Source organism: Equus quagga, chromosome 6 (genome assembly GCF_021613505.1).
Source record: "Equus quagga isolate Etosha38 chromosome 6, UCLA_HA_Equagga_1.0, whole genome shotgun sequence".
In the NCBI taxonomy this organism is placed as follows: domain Eukaryota; kingdom Metazoa; phylum Chordata; class Mammalia; order Perissodactyla; family Equidae; genus Equus; species Equus quagga.
In genome coordinates this window covers 102,203,017-102,220,284 of record NC_060272.1, presented here as the reverse complement: position 1 = coordinate 102,220,284, position 17,268 = coordinate 102,203,017, and the positions used below count along the sequence as shown (strand labels likewise).

General features: G+C 41.7%; 1 protein-coding gene across 1 annotated transcript in view; it reads left to right on the top strand.

The window, feature by feature from the left end:
• Positions 1-17,268, top strand: part of ENTREP1 (endosomal transmembrane epsin interactor 1) — a 61,836-nt gene that overhangs the window by 5,891 nt on the left and 38,677 nt on the right. The window contains exon 2 of the mRNA XM_046664934.1: positions 4,023-4,079. Within this exon, the coding sequence (XP_046520890.1) occupies positions 4,023-4,079 (57 nt within the window). The remainder of the gene's footprint in view (positions 1-4,022; positions 4,080-17,268) is intronic.

Below are 17,268 nucleotides of genomic sequence, written 5' to 3'. Positions count from 1 at the left end.
TTCATTTATTCACCATCCATCCATTCGTTCATTTATTCACCATCCATTCATTCATTCATTGACTCTTGCCATGACTAACAGAGTGCCACTAGGGGCCTTTAGTGGTACTTGAGAGAACGCTCAGAGACCCAAGCCCTCATGAGATTACCAGTGAGTGTAAAACACAATTCAACAGGTAATAGCATTATGATGAAATGGGTGCCATGAGGGACCAGTGTTAAGGGACCTTCGTGACTCTGGTCTGATGGAGCTCCAGCTACTGCTGCCGCGGACGGAGACAGAGGCATTGAATGCCCTGCCTCCTTCTTTTCTCCCTTCCCCAGCCCCTCTCCCCATTTATGAATCCTAGACCCTCCCTCCCAGATGAAATGTGAGCATCTGTTCCTTAAGTCTTGAACTCTTAGAAGATTCATTCTCAACTACAGCATTTCTGGTCTGTATTCCAGAGGCTTCTAACTCTCCAGTCCTACTTCCTCTCTTTCCCCTTCTCCTCCTCACCTCTCACAGGGTTCCCTAACTGTCGCAGGCTTTAACTGGACTTGAGGAGTGGGAGAAATCGAGTAGAAGTTGGTGTATCCTCTGTTGCAGGGTTCAGGAGTAAGAGGGATGGAACGCCAACTCCCACCTGCACCTGAAGTGTAGTTTCTGGAAGCATCCTTATAAGAAGGGGGGTGTACAAAATCCCGTTGGAACCTAATGTGGTGTGTGCTGACTCTATAAAACAATTCATATGGAAATGACATCTTTAAATGATTTGTCTTACAATCCATGAACATGGGATATGTCTTGATTTTTTGGGTGTTCATTGACTATTGCTCAGCAGCTTTATATCTCTCCCTACTGAGATCTTAAGTATCTTTGTCATATGTATTTTGAGATTGTTGGTAGTTCTTATTTGTCAAATGCATTTTGTATGTATTTTTAAAATGATGTTTTATATAGTTTGTTGCTAGAATATGCAAACTCCCCCCTCAAAAAAAAAAGGAATAAAGATAGCTTAATTTTTTTGTACCAGAGACCCTTCACTTGAAATGACAATTGTATCTGTCATGATCTATTAAAAAAATATATATATATATATACACCTCTTCAACTTAGCAACCCTACTCCTGTGACTTTATTCAACAGAAATAAAAGTAAAAAGCACTTGTTTTTAAGGATATATGTCCATTTATGTTTACTGTAGCATTGTTTGTGGGGCAAAAAAGTGGAAATAGAGAGAATATTTGTGAATATGGAAATGATCAAATACATTAGGTACAGCCATACAAAAGAATATTATGTAGCCATGAAGTGGAAATGAATGGGAGCTGTTCCAGTGGACATGAAGAGATTTCCATAAAATATTTATTGAGAGAAAAAGAAGAGAAGGAAAGGTATCTTTTTGTAAAAATTACATCACATCCCTGTGCATTTCTATACACACACACACACACTCACATATACACCTGTGTGTTTAGTGATAAGAATTCAGAGAAAAAAATATGTACATAAGTATAATATGTAAACTTACTAAATTGTTAATGTGGAGGAGGGTGGGATGTTGTGGCCGGTGGGGGAGGTAGGATGTATAGTTTAGGCATATCACTATTTTTATGGGCTTTTATGGGCTGGGCCAGACCCTTCACTTTAATAGTAATATTGTTTTAATGGGAAAAAGTGTGTTCCAAAAAGCTGAACCACAGGGTTCTGTGTTAATGGAGACCGATGGCATAAATATCAAACACTAACTGATAGTTCAAGTCATATTCATGTTTTAGTGAAGTGGGCAGTTTGTGTTTCCCTCAAGGGCAGTCAAATTTTCAGTTACATTTTCACAAAAATAGTTGCGTTTCCTCAGCAAAGTCCAGTCAGCGGCAGGGCGGGCAGGCAGGTAGCACACACACATGGGGACACACACACGCACACACATGCAGGGACTTAACATGCACACGTCCGTGCGAGCGTGCCTGCCCGCGCACAACCTGCGTCTGCACGGTGGAGCCAGCGCTGGATTGCAGGGTTTTAGAGGAATTACGATCATCACAGCGGGATGAATTTTTGAGTTAGAAGGGACCCAGAGGTGGTTTCCTTCACTTAACATATTTCTTTTTTTTTTCTTTTTATTATTATTATTTTTTCCTTTTTCTCCCCAAAGCTCCCCAGTACATAGTTGTATATTCTAGTTGTGGGTCCTTCTAGTTGTGGCACGTGGGACGCCACCTGAGCATGTCTTGATGAGCGGTGCCATGTCCGCGCCCAGGATCCGAACTGGCGAAACCCTGGGCCGCTGAAGCAGAGTGCGTGAACTTAACCACTCGGCCATGGGGCTGGCCCCCCACTTAACACATTTCTAAGGAAACGAGAGGGAGGACAGGAGAAGTGACATGACTTGGCCAAGGTCACACAGTTATTTAGAAGCCAAGTGGGGAACCTGGACCCCAAGGTCTCGTGGATTCTAAGTCCCAATTTGTAAAGTCGGTACAGCCCGCGCTCTTGCGGCCAGACACACACGCCCTGCATGTCTCCGGGTAGAAATCCCTTAGAGTGAGGGAACAGCCTATTGAATTTAAGATGATTGCAAGGATATAGCGCCTGGTGGGCAGGCAGCTGGCAGGATGTTTAAACACAGACGGGATGCAAGGAAGTTGTCACCTATCTGCCCATACGTGGTTTTTGGTCCTTGATCTAAGTGGGTGGACTTGTCCTCTGCTGGTTTGATGTTACGGAGTGATTACTCTCAGCTAGTAAATGGAGAATGGAGAATATTGCAAGTAGGCCTGTGGGCTTTGGATGTGAAGTAACACTATAAAATCCTTGCCGATTTCTAGTTACTAGACAGTCATCGTGAATTGGTGCATTTGGGGGATTTTGGTAAAAGTGCACATGAAGGAAAACCCTCGTAATTGCATTCAGCAGGTGCGCTTTGTTACACAAAGGTAAATGTGCTCAAATGGCATCAGAATGTCCTGGGCTGAATAATTACTTTGTGCTTTCCCAACTGCGTAGTGAACTATGTCATCCAGAGAGCTGATGTTGGTTTCCAGTTTACGTTTCGGCAAAAAGCTGCTTCCTCTTTATGGAGGATTTTAGCCTGTGGTTTGAAGTATCATTTTGCAGCATGAGGTCTTTCTCAGTGTAGCCCCGCTCCCTTTGTGGAATAAATGCTCAGGGACATTTATTAGTTGCCAATCATGTGACAAGCACTGTGCTGGGAGCTGGGGATGCAGAGAGAGAAGATCAGAGTGTACAATCAGTGGGCAAGACAGAGAGGCACCTCTCAAATCATTGCAATAGAGAGGTTTTTTTTGGAAAAGTGATAAGTAGAGGGCATCCAAGAGTGTGGGGTGGTGGAATCAGTGAAGGTGACTGTTAGTTAGGATCTTGCAGGATGAATAGGAGTTCTCAGGTAGCTAGGAGGGAGGACTGGAGACACTGCAGCAAAGAGAAATGCAAGGCCCTGGAATGTCTAGAACCTGGCCAGGCTGAGGAGGACAGGTGTGCCTGGAAGGAAGGTGTGTGGTGGGAGGGGCAGGGGGACAGGGAAGCCTGGCTGGAGAAGTGGGGGGAGGGAAGATCCTGTGAGGCCTTGCTTACCGTTTTGAGGAGCTTACTTGTCCCATAAAGGATGGGTACCCAGCTACTGGTTGGGTTGGGAGGGTTGGAAGGGAGGGTTGCAGCCAGACGTGCATCTTACGAGGCTGACTCTGGCAGCAGATTAGGTGCTACTGGGGGCAGGGAGCTTGGATCCAAAATGGTGATTCTTCCACTAACTAGAAGGATAGGCTGATTTCTGTTTGTGTGTTCTTAACTGACCTTAAGAAAAAAACATACACAGTCAATCAAAAGGCTTTGTGGTCTTGGATGTGAAGGATCGTCCAGAGTGGTCTGCCAGGGCTCCTGTGATCAGCAGGAATACTAAATGTTTGGGTTAGAAGGCTTTGAAATTTGAGTATTTTTAAAAGTCCATACTTTAGAGATTAGGGATTAGTTTATTGGAATTGGTCCACTTTCTAGATTTATGATACTGTTTATCCTCCTAGGTGATCCTCTCTGGAATCATAGGATTGACAACTTGGAAACGGCCTATGATCCTCCTGGTATGTACTGACCTTATAACTTGTTACCCTTTGTAAAATGCGCTACGAATGAAGGCTGTTGAAATAGCCACTGAAGAAATGCTAAAGCTTCCTTGTTCATTAAAAGAAGCTAACAATAATGGACAACGTTAGAACTCAGATGTTCTCATCACAGTAAAGTAAGATGATAATTTTGCCAGTCTTCTGATTCACTTTGAGCTTCTTATATACCCAATGCTAGACATGTGTTCCTAGTTCCAAGATTAAACCTATTGTAAAGATATAATAATTTTAAAAAAACCCAGTTTATTATGGACGTTTTTAAACATGTAGAAAAATGGCAGGAATAATCTGTCAGTCACACGGCTTCGGCAGCGATCGATTCATAGCTGATCCTGTTCAACTGGACCCTCACCCTCCATATGCTTTTTTTCCTTCGTATTCTTTTGAAGCAAATCTCAGATTTAATCATGAATATATAATTTCTTATTGTTACAGTGCTTTGGTTGGACAATCTCAGAGTTTCATTGCTTAGATTTTATATATTCTGTTTATCACACAAATATTATATTTTCATGGTGACATAGACATATATTGGGGACCTTATCTGTTTTTTAGTTGTTTAGGTAAAATTCACCTTCTATAAAATTAGCCATTTTAAAGTGTACGCTTCAGTGGCCTTGAGTACATTCCCAATGTTCGTCCTTTGTTTTCGTTTGCTGTGTCCTTTTGATTCAGGGAATACTATTAAAAATCAGACAGTTGCCAATGGAGTTGCCAACTTTCAAGGATAAAGTAGAGGGTCTAGGAAATTGGATTTGCACTATACTTAGATTTTTTTTTATATAACATCTCTTATTTTGGTTTTTCTCCCATCCGTTTTGAAGTAGGATTAAATAATTTTCTGAAGTCATCTTGTATGGATACTTAACAGTTCATCTTTAACAGACCACTGCTTCTAAGTGATGGGTAATTAATACAAAACTAGGTAAATTCTTAAATACAAGGAGGAGAAGCACACTGTAGAATACAGTCAGAATGATGGGTCAATACTGTGTTGATGGTCTTGAAAAACTAAACTAAAGAGTTTTCAGCCCCACAAGACAATTTAGGCAACATTTTACAGGTATATCAATTATTGCATTTAGTGAAACTCTGTTCATATTTCTGGAAGGAGTAAATTATTGATGCAGCATTTTAATATATTAGGTAGCAGGATAGGAGGAAATGAGACTCTGGATGAGTTTTATGGCACGTGTTATGAGTGGCTGAGGTTTGTTTTGCAACAATCTATGGGTTTACAGTCTCTGCAGAACAATTTTGGATGGTGTTCAATGTTTATACTAATATTTGGCTATAGGAGTCATCTTTGCGCTGTCTTTCTCCATTGGATCAAGATTGAAATGCTCAGTAACACAAACCTCAGATATTTAAATTAAATTTAAATCAGAAAATCCCTAATGTTATTTGTACTTTAAAAATTCTAAATGATGAAGAGAATATGAGCACGTGTTCTAGGTAGATACTAAGAAAGTCCACCTTTAAAGACGTTTATTTCTTTAACATTGTTTTCTCTTGGAAAGATGCCTTATAAATTTATTATGTGAGCTCAAGCAACTTCAAATGAAAATGACTGTAATTATTTCTCATCTTTGTTGATAAGTATATGTACTTTGTCACAAAGTTGTAGCCAGTTTGTACACACCATCTTGTGCTCTGCTTTTCTGTTTAATATTAAATTAACTAAGTTCATATCAGTAAATATTATATTTCCATGTATGAGGAGTCCACATGCCTATCACTTAACATTGCTAAGTAGCATTCTGTCACATTTCTGTATTACCATCAATATGAGCCTGTTAGAACCTGAGCTTCCATACTTTGACTGTTATGAATTGTGTATTTAGAAGGTCATGTAGAGATTGTTTGAAATGTTAATTAACATCGATTTATAAAGAAGATACATTAATTGACAGGTATTGTGCAAGGGAAAACTTTCTGAGTATATCAACAGATCATTGAGCCTTAGTCAGTATCATAAATGAAAAATCCTCAGTCCACGTGAATCTTAATAGTATATCATTAAGTATGTCATTATAACCTGTGTTAATGTTTTTGTTATGTTTAAAAACAAAAAACCTCTGGGACCAGCCAGTGGCACAGTGGTTAAGTCTCATGCTCCACTCTGGTGGCCCAGCATTCTCGGATTCCAATCCCAGGTGAGGACTTACACACTGCTCATCCAGCCATGCTGTGGTGGTGTCCCACATACAAAATAGAGGAAGATTGGCACAGATGTTCACGGCAAGTCTTCCTCACTAGAAAAATAAATAAATAAAACAAAAAAACTCATATGATGTAATGAAAGAAACTGGGTCGGGTCAGACCCTCCTCCTTTGGGTCCTAGCTCGTCCCCTGAAGAGCTGTGTAGCTCTGTGCAAGCCACATAACTTATCTGAGTCTAGTTTTCTTTTCTGAACAGAGAGGATAATCTTGTGACACCAAGGAGTGGCTTTACCACCATACCATCCCCCCATTTAGTGGATACGTAACTTTACTTTTTTTTTTTTTTCCCCCCCCCCCCCCCCCTTTCTGAGTTGAGGGAATGTACCATTGGGGGATTTTGAGTGGGAGGCCATGTTCCTTCGAGAAGCCAGGAGGGCCCTGTAGGCCTCTGTTCTTGCAGACTTGGGCTTAGGTGGTCAGAGTTCCAGCCCTTCTCCCCTTTGCATCCCACACTCCACCCACGGGGCACCTTCTGATTCTGACACAGCCAGGCCGTCTTCCACAAACCTGGGACCTTCTTCCCCTAGCTGTTTGCTTGGCTGGCTTTTCTCTTCTGGGTCTCAGCTCAGCAGTCATTTCCTGGGAGAGACCTTCCCTAACCACCCTGATTACAGTGGCCTCTTGTCTCTGCCCCTTCCAGTGTGCCAGCACTGGATCCTGGCTTCTCGGTCTGTAATTAGCCTGTGCGCTTTCATTTAGTGCGTGTTGTCTGTCATAGTAATAGTCAGTTCTGTGAGGACAGAGGTCCTGTCAGCCTTCTTCACCCTGTGTCCCCAGGGCCATTGTGCTCAAGACACGTCTGTCGTTGACCGTGGAGTTAATTTGGCAGCCAATTAGAAATTTAGGTCCTAGGTGAGTTCTCAAAGTTTCTCTTTTACTTTTGTCTTAAATTTCTCTCACTTGCTTTTGTTCTCTAGAACTTTCTATTCATCTCCTTTTAACTTCAGGGTGGTTAGAGAGCATTTTGGTGGTCGGGAGGGGGCAGGTTGGTCATTTTAGGGGCCTTGGAGAGGCGGGCTGTCCTCATTTTAAGTTGTTGGGTGCATACCAGTCTAGAACACTTGAATGTTTCCTTTTGAGAACTGTTTATATTTGTGCTCCCTCTGTTGTGATTATTTCTGGGATTACATCAGGTTTTATACTGGTTTGAAGAAAGAAGGGTCAATTTGACCTAGTTCCTTCAAACTCAAGTTTTCATGGAAACTCAGAATTGGAAGCTCTCATTCTCTGGGTTCTCTTCCTTAAACTGGTAAAATACTCCTGTGTCCAGAACAAAAATAATAATGTTAGAAAACAGTTTGTAAATATTTGTAGCTGGTTTTGGCTGTGATTGGGGTTAAGCTAGGAGTTGTGTGCATGTGCGTGCATTTGTGTGTGTGTGTGTGTGTGGGTGTGTAGTGTTCTAGGTTGTGTGTTTTCCATGAAGAACAAACGTTTTCCATTTTTAAAGAATGTTCTTACTTCTTTTAGATATCATTCTTTTTTCATTCTAATACAATGTTTTAGAAGTGTTTAGAAATCACAGACTCAGTTCTGGAAATGACCTCTAGGATCGTCTTGTCGAAGCCCCTCAGTTAGAAAACAGAATTGTCTTAATGAGATGTTTGTGCTTAGTGCTTCGTTGGTAAGAACCGTTGCTGTGAAAAGCCCAGTCAGCCATTCTGCCTATAATTTTGGTTGCGTCTGAAGTGGTAATTTGAGCTATTTTTTTTTTCTTGTCAGTTTGGAACAGATGGGATGAATATGACCTTAAGGGCTGATAAAAGGACAGCTTTATTCTTTAGCACCAAGAATGAAGGTTTTCCCCTGGTGATGTTCTTGGGTCGCATCTGTGGTTTATTCTCAACTGTGGGTCCTCTTGGTTGGCACCCTAGATGACGAATAGAAGAGGTAAATGAATTGCCTATTTACAAAAATGATCCAGCAGTTTCTCTTCTAACTTCGAGATTATAGTATTTAAGGATAAAGCTTCATTACCCTTAGAGACTCAAGCATGGCTTAAGTAAGATATCCAGATATTCTCCCGCCTCTTCTAACAGTTTAAGTAGGGTAGGCTGGCAAGACGGTTCTGCTCCATGAAGCCACTTGGGGATCCGGGTTCTTTCCATCTTATTGTGCCTTGAAGGGAGAGTCATGAAACACCCAGACTCTTTGTCAAAAGAGATGGAGGAATTAGCCTCACCAGGTAGTCAGAAATAGTTATAGGTGGGCTCTGCTGCAAGATAGCTGGTGGTCCTTTCGTTCCTGATGATCTGAAGAACAGGAGGGGTCAGAATACCCAGGTGCAGTTTAGGGATCTGTACCTCTCTAAAAGGAGTTCTGAGCTCTGGCTTTATGCAATCTGATTTTTTTTTTTTTTAAAGATTGGCTCCTGAGCTAACATCTGTTGCCAATGTTTTTTTTTTTTTTTTTCTTGTCCTCCCCAAAGCCCCCAGTACGTAGTTGTATATTCTAGTTGTAGGTCCTTCTAGTTGTGGCATGTGGGACGCCGCCTCAGTGTGGCCTGATGAGCGGTGCCAGGTCCGTGCCTAGGATCCGAACCAGTGAAACCCTGGCCCGCCGAAGCAGAGCATGCGAACTTAACCACTCGGCTAGGGGGCCGGCCCCAACCTGATTCTTTCAAGTATGTTTCATGGTTGTCAGTAATTTAGAATGAGCCATGCTTTGAGAGTTCAAGAAATCTGCATTTTAAGGCTGACATGTTACCACTAATTATTGGGTGACCTTGGGGAAATCTCTTGATTTCTGTGTCTGTAAAATGAGGGGCTTAGATTGGAACAATCTTTTAAGAGTCCTTCTAGCACTCGTATTATGGGTTCCAGAATCCTCTTTAGTTACCTTAATGGTGTTTAACTTTACATGGGCCGTTTCAACAGGCCATTATAAGCTCCTTGTGTATGGACTGAAATACTATGATTATTTCACTCTTGGTTTAAGGCGTAAAAATGAATGACTGTTCTCACTCTTGAAAATTATTAATACTACTCTCTTGCATGCATATGATACGTAAGAGTTTACCAGGTTCTTTCATATACCTTTCTCATGTAATTTGTATGGCAGATAATCATTCCTGTTTTAGAGATAAGGGACCAGTGGCTCAGGAGTTAACTGGCTTGTCCAGTTCACAAGCGAATGAGCTATTATTAGAAGGAACCTAAGGGCTTTGACTCTTAATCCAGTGTTCATTTCATTGTACCATTCCATCACCTCCACTACCACATGGGTAAGTACTTCTCTGTGGCCAAGAATGGTGTGTGTGTTTGTTGGCAACATAATTTAAATGTTATTTTCCTATTTGTGACTGTCTAACTCTTTTTCAAGGTCTAAAGCGGCAAAACTTTCAGGAATTTTATCCTTGACTCAGAAAAGCCAGAGGCAGAAACAAACAAGGCAACAGAAGGTCCAATTCTGAATCTTAGTCCTCTCACTTTTAATCAGCGAGTGGCCAAGGAGATTATGCAATCAGCTTCCTCATTTGTACAATGAGAATACACGCATCCCTCAGAATTGTCGTGAAATTGTAGACACAAATGCACGTTGAAACTATAAAATGGAAAATAGAGCCTAGGGCTAGGCGAGCACATTATGAATTCTTTTTCATCATCCATTGAGAAAATCTCCAAGAGAAGATCTGGTCTCCCAGTTTGGTGTGTCATTAGGTAACCCATGGCGGCAAAGATGCACTTGGGTGTCGTGACGGCTCCCTGGGCTGGGCTCGGGCTCATCTGTGACCACAGTGGGTTTAGTCCATTGGCAGCAGAGCTTTCATTTATCTCCTCTGATCCCCTGCTCCCAGGAACTGTGCCCTGGGTAGGCACCTGGCATCTTCAGAAATTGGAAGCACTTCGCGCAGCCCATCTCTGGGCAGAATCAGGCCTGGGCAGAACTTTGCTTTCCAAACTGACCTCAGCCATTTGGGTCTGCTTGCATTAGCTGGTTTAGATGGGTAGCAGCGCGTAATTGCCAGACCTTCGAAGTGACCTTCCCATCCAGTCAATTGTTAGAGTGAAAGTGAGCCTCAGACCAAATTCTGCCATACGTGCAAACACTTCTTAGCAAACAGACAAAAAAAATTGTTCACACACTCTGTTCTGAACACATAAAGGTTGGAGAACTCGGATTTTTCTCCAGCTTACAGAACAGAGTGTGAACAATTTTTTACCTCTAATATTTGTTGCATCCATTTGTCTTGAGTACCACTGCCCATTCCCCGAAATCCTGCTGATCAAGCAAAGCTCAGTTTATTGGCCCTGCTGCAGTCGGAGAGAACGCCTCCTTGACTTCTCAGAGGCGTGAGCCAAAGGGAGGATATTTATAGGCTTTGAGGGCCCTGGCGGGGTGACTTTAAGGTGAGTCTTATGATAGAAGGAATTGATTAGGTTTGGGCAGAGTTTATGGTGTAATAGCTTTGGATTGGTGGGCAAATGGAGGGGAGCGTCTGAAGCAAGATTTGATGAGTAAGCTGGGAGATTTGAGAAACGATTTTAGTTGGTTATTTTTGCTTATTCTCAGTGTTATTTACTGTAGGATCAGAAAAATATGGCTGGTCCCAGAAATGATTAACATAGAGATAAGAAATTATGTTGGTTTTATTTCTCACCACAGATTTCACAGAGAATCCGTTTTTAACATCCATTACGCTAATTAAACAAGCTAATAGTTTCATCAGTTGGACAATCCTTTCCATAGTCACCATGCTAACTTAGCAAAGTCACGTGGATGTTGTTGGGAGATAAAGATAAAGGAAGCTTCTGGACTATGGCCTTTCTCATAAACGCTAGATAACTATCCTGGAAGATGAATTCCTGACTGTCCTTGGGGTATTGCTTGAAGCAACCAATATGTACATGGTAGCACACTGTCTGTGCTGAAGTATTTCAAAGTGCATTACAGACTCGCTGTACTAGTATGTGAGTATCTGCACCCTCTCTCTATCCTGCATCCAGGCTGTCTGGGCCTAAAACACTATAGTGATCCATTCCGAATATGGCAGTGAAAACTGCATGAACTATGAATGATTTGGGGCAAGAGGGGAGACCATTTTGAATTGGGGAGCATCTTAAAACAGATGCACCATCATGTGAAAAGTTGCCGAATAATATATATGGTACCATTTGTGTGTTTTCTTTAAACCTGGGGGATCATATATATGTGTTTGTAGTTACATGGAAAACTTCTGAAAAGATGGAAGAAACTGTTTATGGTAGGCACTTCTGTTGAGTGCCGCGGGAATGGGAAGGAGGGAAATTTTACCTTTCCACTTTATATCTGGAGAGGACTTGTGTTGTGTGAGGAGGAGCCTGGTTTAGTTTCGTCATGTTTTGTTTGGGTTTTGGCCATCGGTTCCTGCAGTATCTGAACTCTCTTTTTGGGGTTGATTTATCTGCCTTTATGTGAGAGGCAGGCCCCACTTCCAGCTATGGAAGCTCCTGAGGCCAGATGCTTACACTCCCGAAATCCAGCAGTCAGGGTGTGAGCCTGTGACCTCCACCCACGGAAGCTCCTGCCCCGGGCGCTGCAGCTGGAGCCATTGATGCAGATTAGCCGGGGCAGCTTAGAATTCATTAGGCAAAAAAGGCAGCTGGTGTCCAAGGCTGGCAGACAGGAACCTGGTCTTCCTGTGGCATGACCTTGGTAGAGGTCCCAGTACCCAGCTTCCCTTGGCTCCTTCCTGGGTTTCTGAGCCTGGTTCCTGTGGATTCTGTGAGCTACTTGATAGCCTTGCAAGAAATTCCTTTTCTGCTTAAATAGCCTGAGTTGGTTTCTGTTGTTCATAACATAATCAAGAACTCTGCTGTGGGACTGTGATCTTTTTCTTCCATGGACGTTGCTTTCATCACAGCTTTTAAAAAGCTAGCTCAAAAATAAAGACGTTGATTTTAAACGTTTGGTCATTTATGGCAACTCAGTTGAAGAAGAAGAAATCCAGTAGGTGTTCAAGTTAGACGGATTTATGGTGAGTGCTTGACTTGGGTGGGAAGTGTTGGGTGGAGGAGGCTGGGGGTGTCAGGGCCAAGACAGCTGGAACTGGGTCTTATTAGCTGGAATTTCTCAGCGAGAATACCAACAGCGTTTCCTTTGGAGCTCTTTAGAAAAGAATAATTTATAAATGGACATTGTGTCTTAGCGGGGAAAGACCTAGACTGATCCAGTTCCCCTAATTAGTTGTATAATTTAGGGCATAATAAATAAATCACCTCTCTGAAACTGTTTCCTGTTTATTTTATGTCTATATCTTTAAAATATATTTGTATACGATATGTATAACATGCTGTATATATATATCAAACATATATGGTATATATACATACACATTATACATATATATATCAAACATATGTTGGTGTATATACACATACACAATATATGTATATATCAAACATACATATGGTGTGTATATATGTATACACACACACACACATCTATCTATCTCAAACACACCACTGTGACAATGTGACATTTTATTTATTTACTTTTATTTTTATTTTTTGAGGAAGATTAGCTCTGAGCTAACATCTCCCGCCAATCCTCCTCTTTTTGCTGAGGAAAACTGGCCGTGAGCTAACATCCACGCCCACCTTCCTCTGCTTTATACGTGGGACACCTGCCACAGCATAGCCTGCCAAGCGGTGCCGTGTCCGCACCCGGGATCTGAACCCGCGAACCCCGGGCAGCCGAAGCGGAACGTGCGCGCTTAACCGCTGCACCACCAGGCCGGCCCCACAACGTGACATTTTATAGTTTACTAAATGCCTTTTAAGAGGAAAAAAATATTTTTTATTTAAAAAAGGGAGAGCTCATTAGACTTCTTACTCTTATTAAAAATAATAATTAGATGCCTCTGCGTTTCTCCCAGCATCCAAACCTGATTACACTCCCTCAAATTAACCGTTTTAAACTCTTTCTGGTGTTAGTGCTCCTGGTGGTTGTCTGCATCTTCCTAAAAGCGAGGGATTTGTAACACTAATGCTCTCCCACCTATCCTCCTCTCTTACTTTTTTGTAATTATTTTTATTTCCCCTATGGATGACTTTATAATTTTAAATAATATTTTAAGCTTCTATTTCTTTTTTTTTTAAAGATTGATTCTTTTATATTTTTTTTTAGATTAATATTTATTTTTTTTAATTGCAGTAACATTGGGTTATAACATTATATAGCTTTTGGATGTACATCATAATATATTTCTAATTCTGTGTAGATTACATCATGTTCACCACCAAAAACTAATTATAGTCCATCCCCTCACATGTGGGCCTAATCACCCCTTTTGCCCTCCCCCCTCTTTCCCCATGGTAACCACCAATCCAATCTCCGTTGCTGTGTGTTTGTTTGTCGTTTTTATCTTCTGCTTATGAGTGAGATCATAGGTATTTGACTTTCTCCCTCTAACTTATTTCACTCAGGATAATACCCTCAAGGTCCATCCATGTTGTCACAAATGGCCAGATTTCATCATTTTTTATGGCTGAGTAGTATTCCGTTGTGTATAAATACCACATCTTCTTTATCCATTCATCCCTTGATGGGCACCTAGGCTGCTTCCAAGTCTTGGCTATTGTGTATAATGCTGCGATGAACATAGGGGTGCATGTATCTTTATGCCTTTGTGTTTTCAAGTTCTTTGGATAAATACCCAGCAGTGGGATAGCTGGATCATATGGTAGATCTATTCTTAACTTTCTGAGGATACTCCATTCCATAGTGGCTGCACCAATTTGCATTCCCACCAGCGGTGTACGAGGGTTCCCTTCTCTGCACATCCTCTCCGACACTTGTTGTTTCCTGTCTTGTTAGTTATAGCCATTCTGACTGGAGTGAGGTGATACCTCATGGTAGTTTTGATTTGCATTTCCCTGATAGCTAATGATGTTGAGCATCTTTTCGTATGCCTCTTGGCCATCTGTATATCTTCTTTGGAGAAATCTCTATTCAGATCTTTTGCCCATTTTTTAATTGGGTCGTTGGTTTTTTTGTTGTTGAGCTGTATGAGTTCTTTGTATATTTTGGATATTAACCCCTTATCTGATATGTGGTTTGTAAATATCTTCTCCCAATTGTTAGGTTGTCTTTTCGTTTTGTTGATGGTTTCCTTTGCTGTGCAGATAAGCTTTTATTTCTTAATTCATCAACTTTGGCTAATATCTTTTGACTCTGTCTTTTATAAGATGAAGAAATTTGCACTTAGCTCTGCTTCTTTCTCCCTTCGACCTCCCAATTTTTGATACTAACACCATTACCTTTATACGATTGTCATTGTTTTAACATTTACATTTTGCTCTTAAACTGTATTACACCATTCAAAATTTGTCTATAAATTGTTTCTATACCAGTGAAAATCAATAATAGTATTTATACTATTTTAATTATGAGAATGAGATTGTAACAGGATGTTAGAATTGGATTCTTTATTTCCAGATTCACCTGAGGCCACCATAGAACAGATGCCAGCAGCTCCCCGCAGTACAGATTGTGTTTGACTGTCTAAGCAGGACTTGCAAAGCTTCTGGGTGAAAACCAGTTTTGCAACCCTTAGCTGATCTGCATCTCCCATCTTATAAACAGATTAGGGGTTAAAGAGACAAATGGGTTGAAGAAAACTACTGAATTGCTGTGGCATTTTGAGTTCCATCCGCCATGGGGGAGAGGAGAGGTGCTTAAAGATAAGCACTTGGAGAGCTGACATGGGTCCCTTGGTGGTTGCCTGGGCTGGTGTCCGGCACATGCCTGGGGAATTTAAAGGGCTGGCTGGAGTGCCCAGTGGCCTCAGAGTTACAGAGTGCAGTTGGGAAATAACTGCACCTTCACAGGCCAAGCCCAAGAAGCGTACTTCCAGCTGCCCAGATGGGCCCCGCAAGAGAGAGCGGGCCTGGGATGAGCTTAGATCCGGCCCTGGAGAGCCCCGGAGAGGAGTGAGGAGACCACAGCAGAGAGAGGCCCTGCCAGCCGGCACTGCTGGATGCCCCGGTCGAGGGAACTGTGGGCTCTCTACAGCGGCAGGTATCTCAGGGGAGCCAACGGAAGCACTGGAAGCACCGGGCCGAGAGTCCTCTGTAAACATTTGCTGAGGCGAGATGTGAAGGCTCAGGTGAACTCTTGCCGCCCCTTATCTTGTTTACCATCATGCGCCAGCCTCCCCCTGCTCCCCCTCCTCTCCGAAATGACAGAGCTGTGGCTAGCAGGCTTCAGGACGCAAAAAGGAGGGAAACTGAGAACACTGCATCGCTCCCTTGCCCTTCCCACCGCAGGCCTGCTTGCTCCCTGCAATAATCAGCCTGGTGAAAGGGAGAGAAGCTGAAATCTAAAGGAAGTGCTGAGTTTTGATTGGGACACAGGTCTGGATATTTTAACTACAGAAAGGAGACTTTTTGTGACTTGAAGTGACTGGATGACTTTTTGCATCCGATATTGGCCAGAGAAGTCATGGGCGCGGCCCCAAATTTCATCTAAGGGGTCAGGAAGATCTGACCCTACAAAATGGGCTGGAACAACATTGGGAGAAGAACACAAGGGTTTTCTGTTGACCCATGTGAGTCCTGCTTGTTCAAGGGATCAGCTACATTATTTACTGTAGCATGGGGAAGAATGCTTGGATCTAGAGAGAAGGACATGCAACCCCATGTCACTCAAAGGAGGACAGTTCCTGACAGCCAAGTCAGATCTCTTCTTCTTTCTTATTCTCTGTCATTTGCTCAGAATCATGCCACATTTTAGTTTGCCTCAGCTTTGGACTGTGACTCTCATACGTAGATTTATGTTTTTCCTGGAGTTTCGAAATGACTCTCTTCTTTTTCTTGTTAACAAAAAAGATACCTAATCTCAGAGATAATCTAGCTGCTGCTGCTTCAAAATAGGTTTATTGAGATATAATTGACATACCATAACATCGACTCATTTAAAGTGTACAGTTCGATGGTCGTTAGCATGTTCTCAGATTTCGCAAAAACATCACCATCATCAATTGTAGAACATTTTTATTACCCGAAAAGAAACCCTGTACCCAGTAGAAGTCACTCCTCATTTCCTCCCAATACCCTCAGTCCTAGGAAACCATTAGTGCAGTTTCTGTTTCTATAGGTTTGCCTATTCTGGATATTTCAAATAAATGGAATCATATAATATGTGATCCTTTGTAACCGGCTTTGTATCCTTTGATGATTTTTAGCATCATATTTTTAAGGGTCATCCACATGGCAGCATGACTCAGTAATTTTGTTTTTGTTGTTGTTGAATAATATTCCAATGATGGGTATACCACATCTTATTTCTCTATTCATCAGTTGATGGACATTTCTACTTTTTGGCTGTAATGAATAATGCTGCTGTGAACATTAGTGTACAAGTTTTTGTGGACATGTTTTCACTGGCTGTATGGCTAGGGGTGGAATTGCTGGGTCGTGTGGTAACTCTTTATTTAACATTTTGAGGACCTGTTTTTCGAAGTGGCTGTGTCGTTTTACATTCCCATCAGCAGTATATGCACGTTCTGATTTCTCTGCTCTTCGTCAACACTTACTATTGTCTGTCTTTTTGATCATAGATATCTTTATGGGTGTGAAGTGGGATCTCATTGTGGTTTGAATTTGATGTTGAACAGCTTTTCACGTGCTTGTTGGCCATTTGTGTATCTTCTTTGGAGAAGTGTCTGTTCAGATCCCTTGCCCATTTTTAAATTGGATTATTTCTCTTTTTGTAACAAGTCCCTTATCAGGTATATGATTTGGGAGTAATTTCTTTCATTCTGTGGGTTATCTTTTTGCTTTTTTTGATGTCCTTTGAAGCACAAAAGTTTTTAATTTTGATGAAGTCTCGTTTATCTATTTTTTCTTTTGTTGCTGTACTGTCACATCTGAGGAGGCTGGTCTAGCCCAAGACCATGAAGATTTACTGCTCTATTTTTTTAAGAGTTTTATTGTTTGAGCTC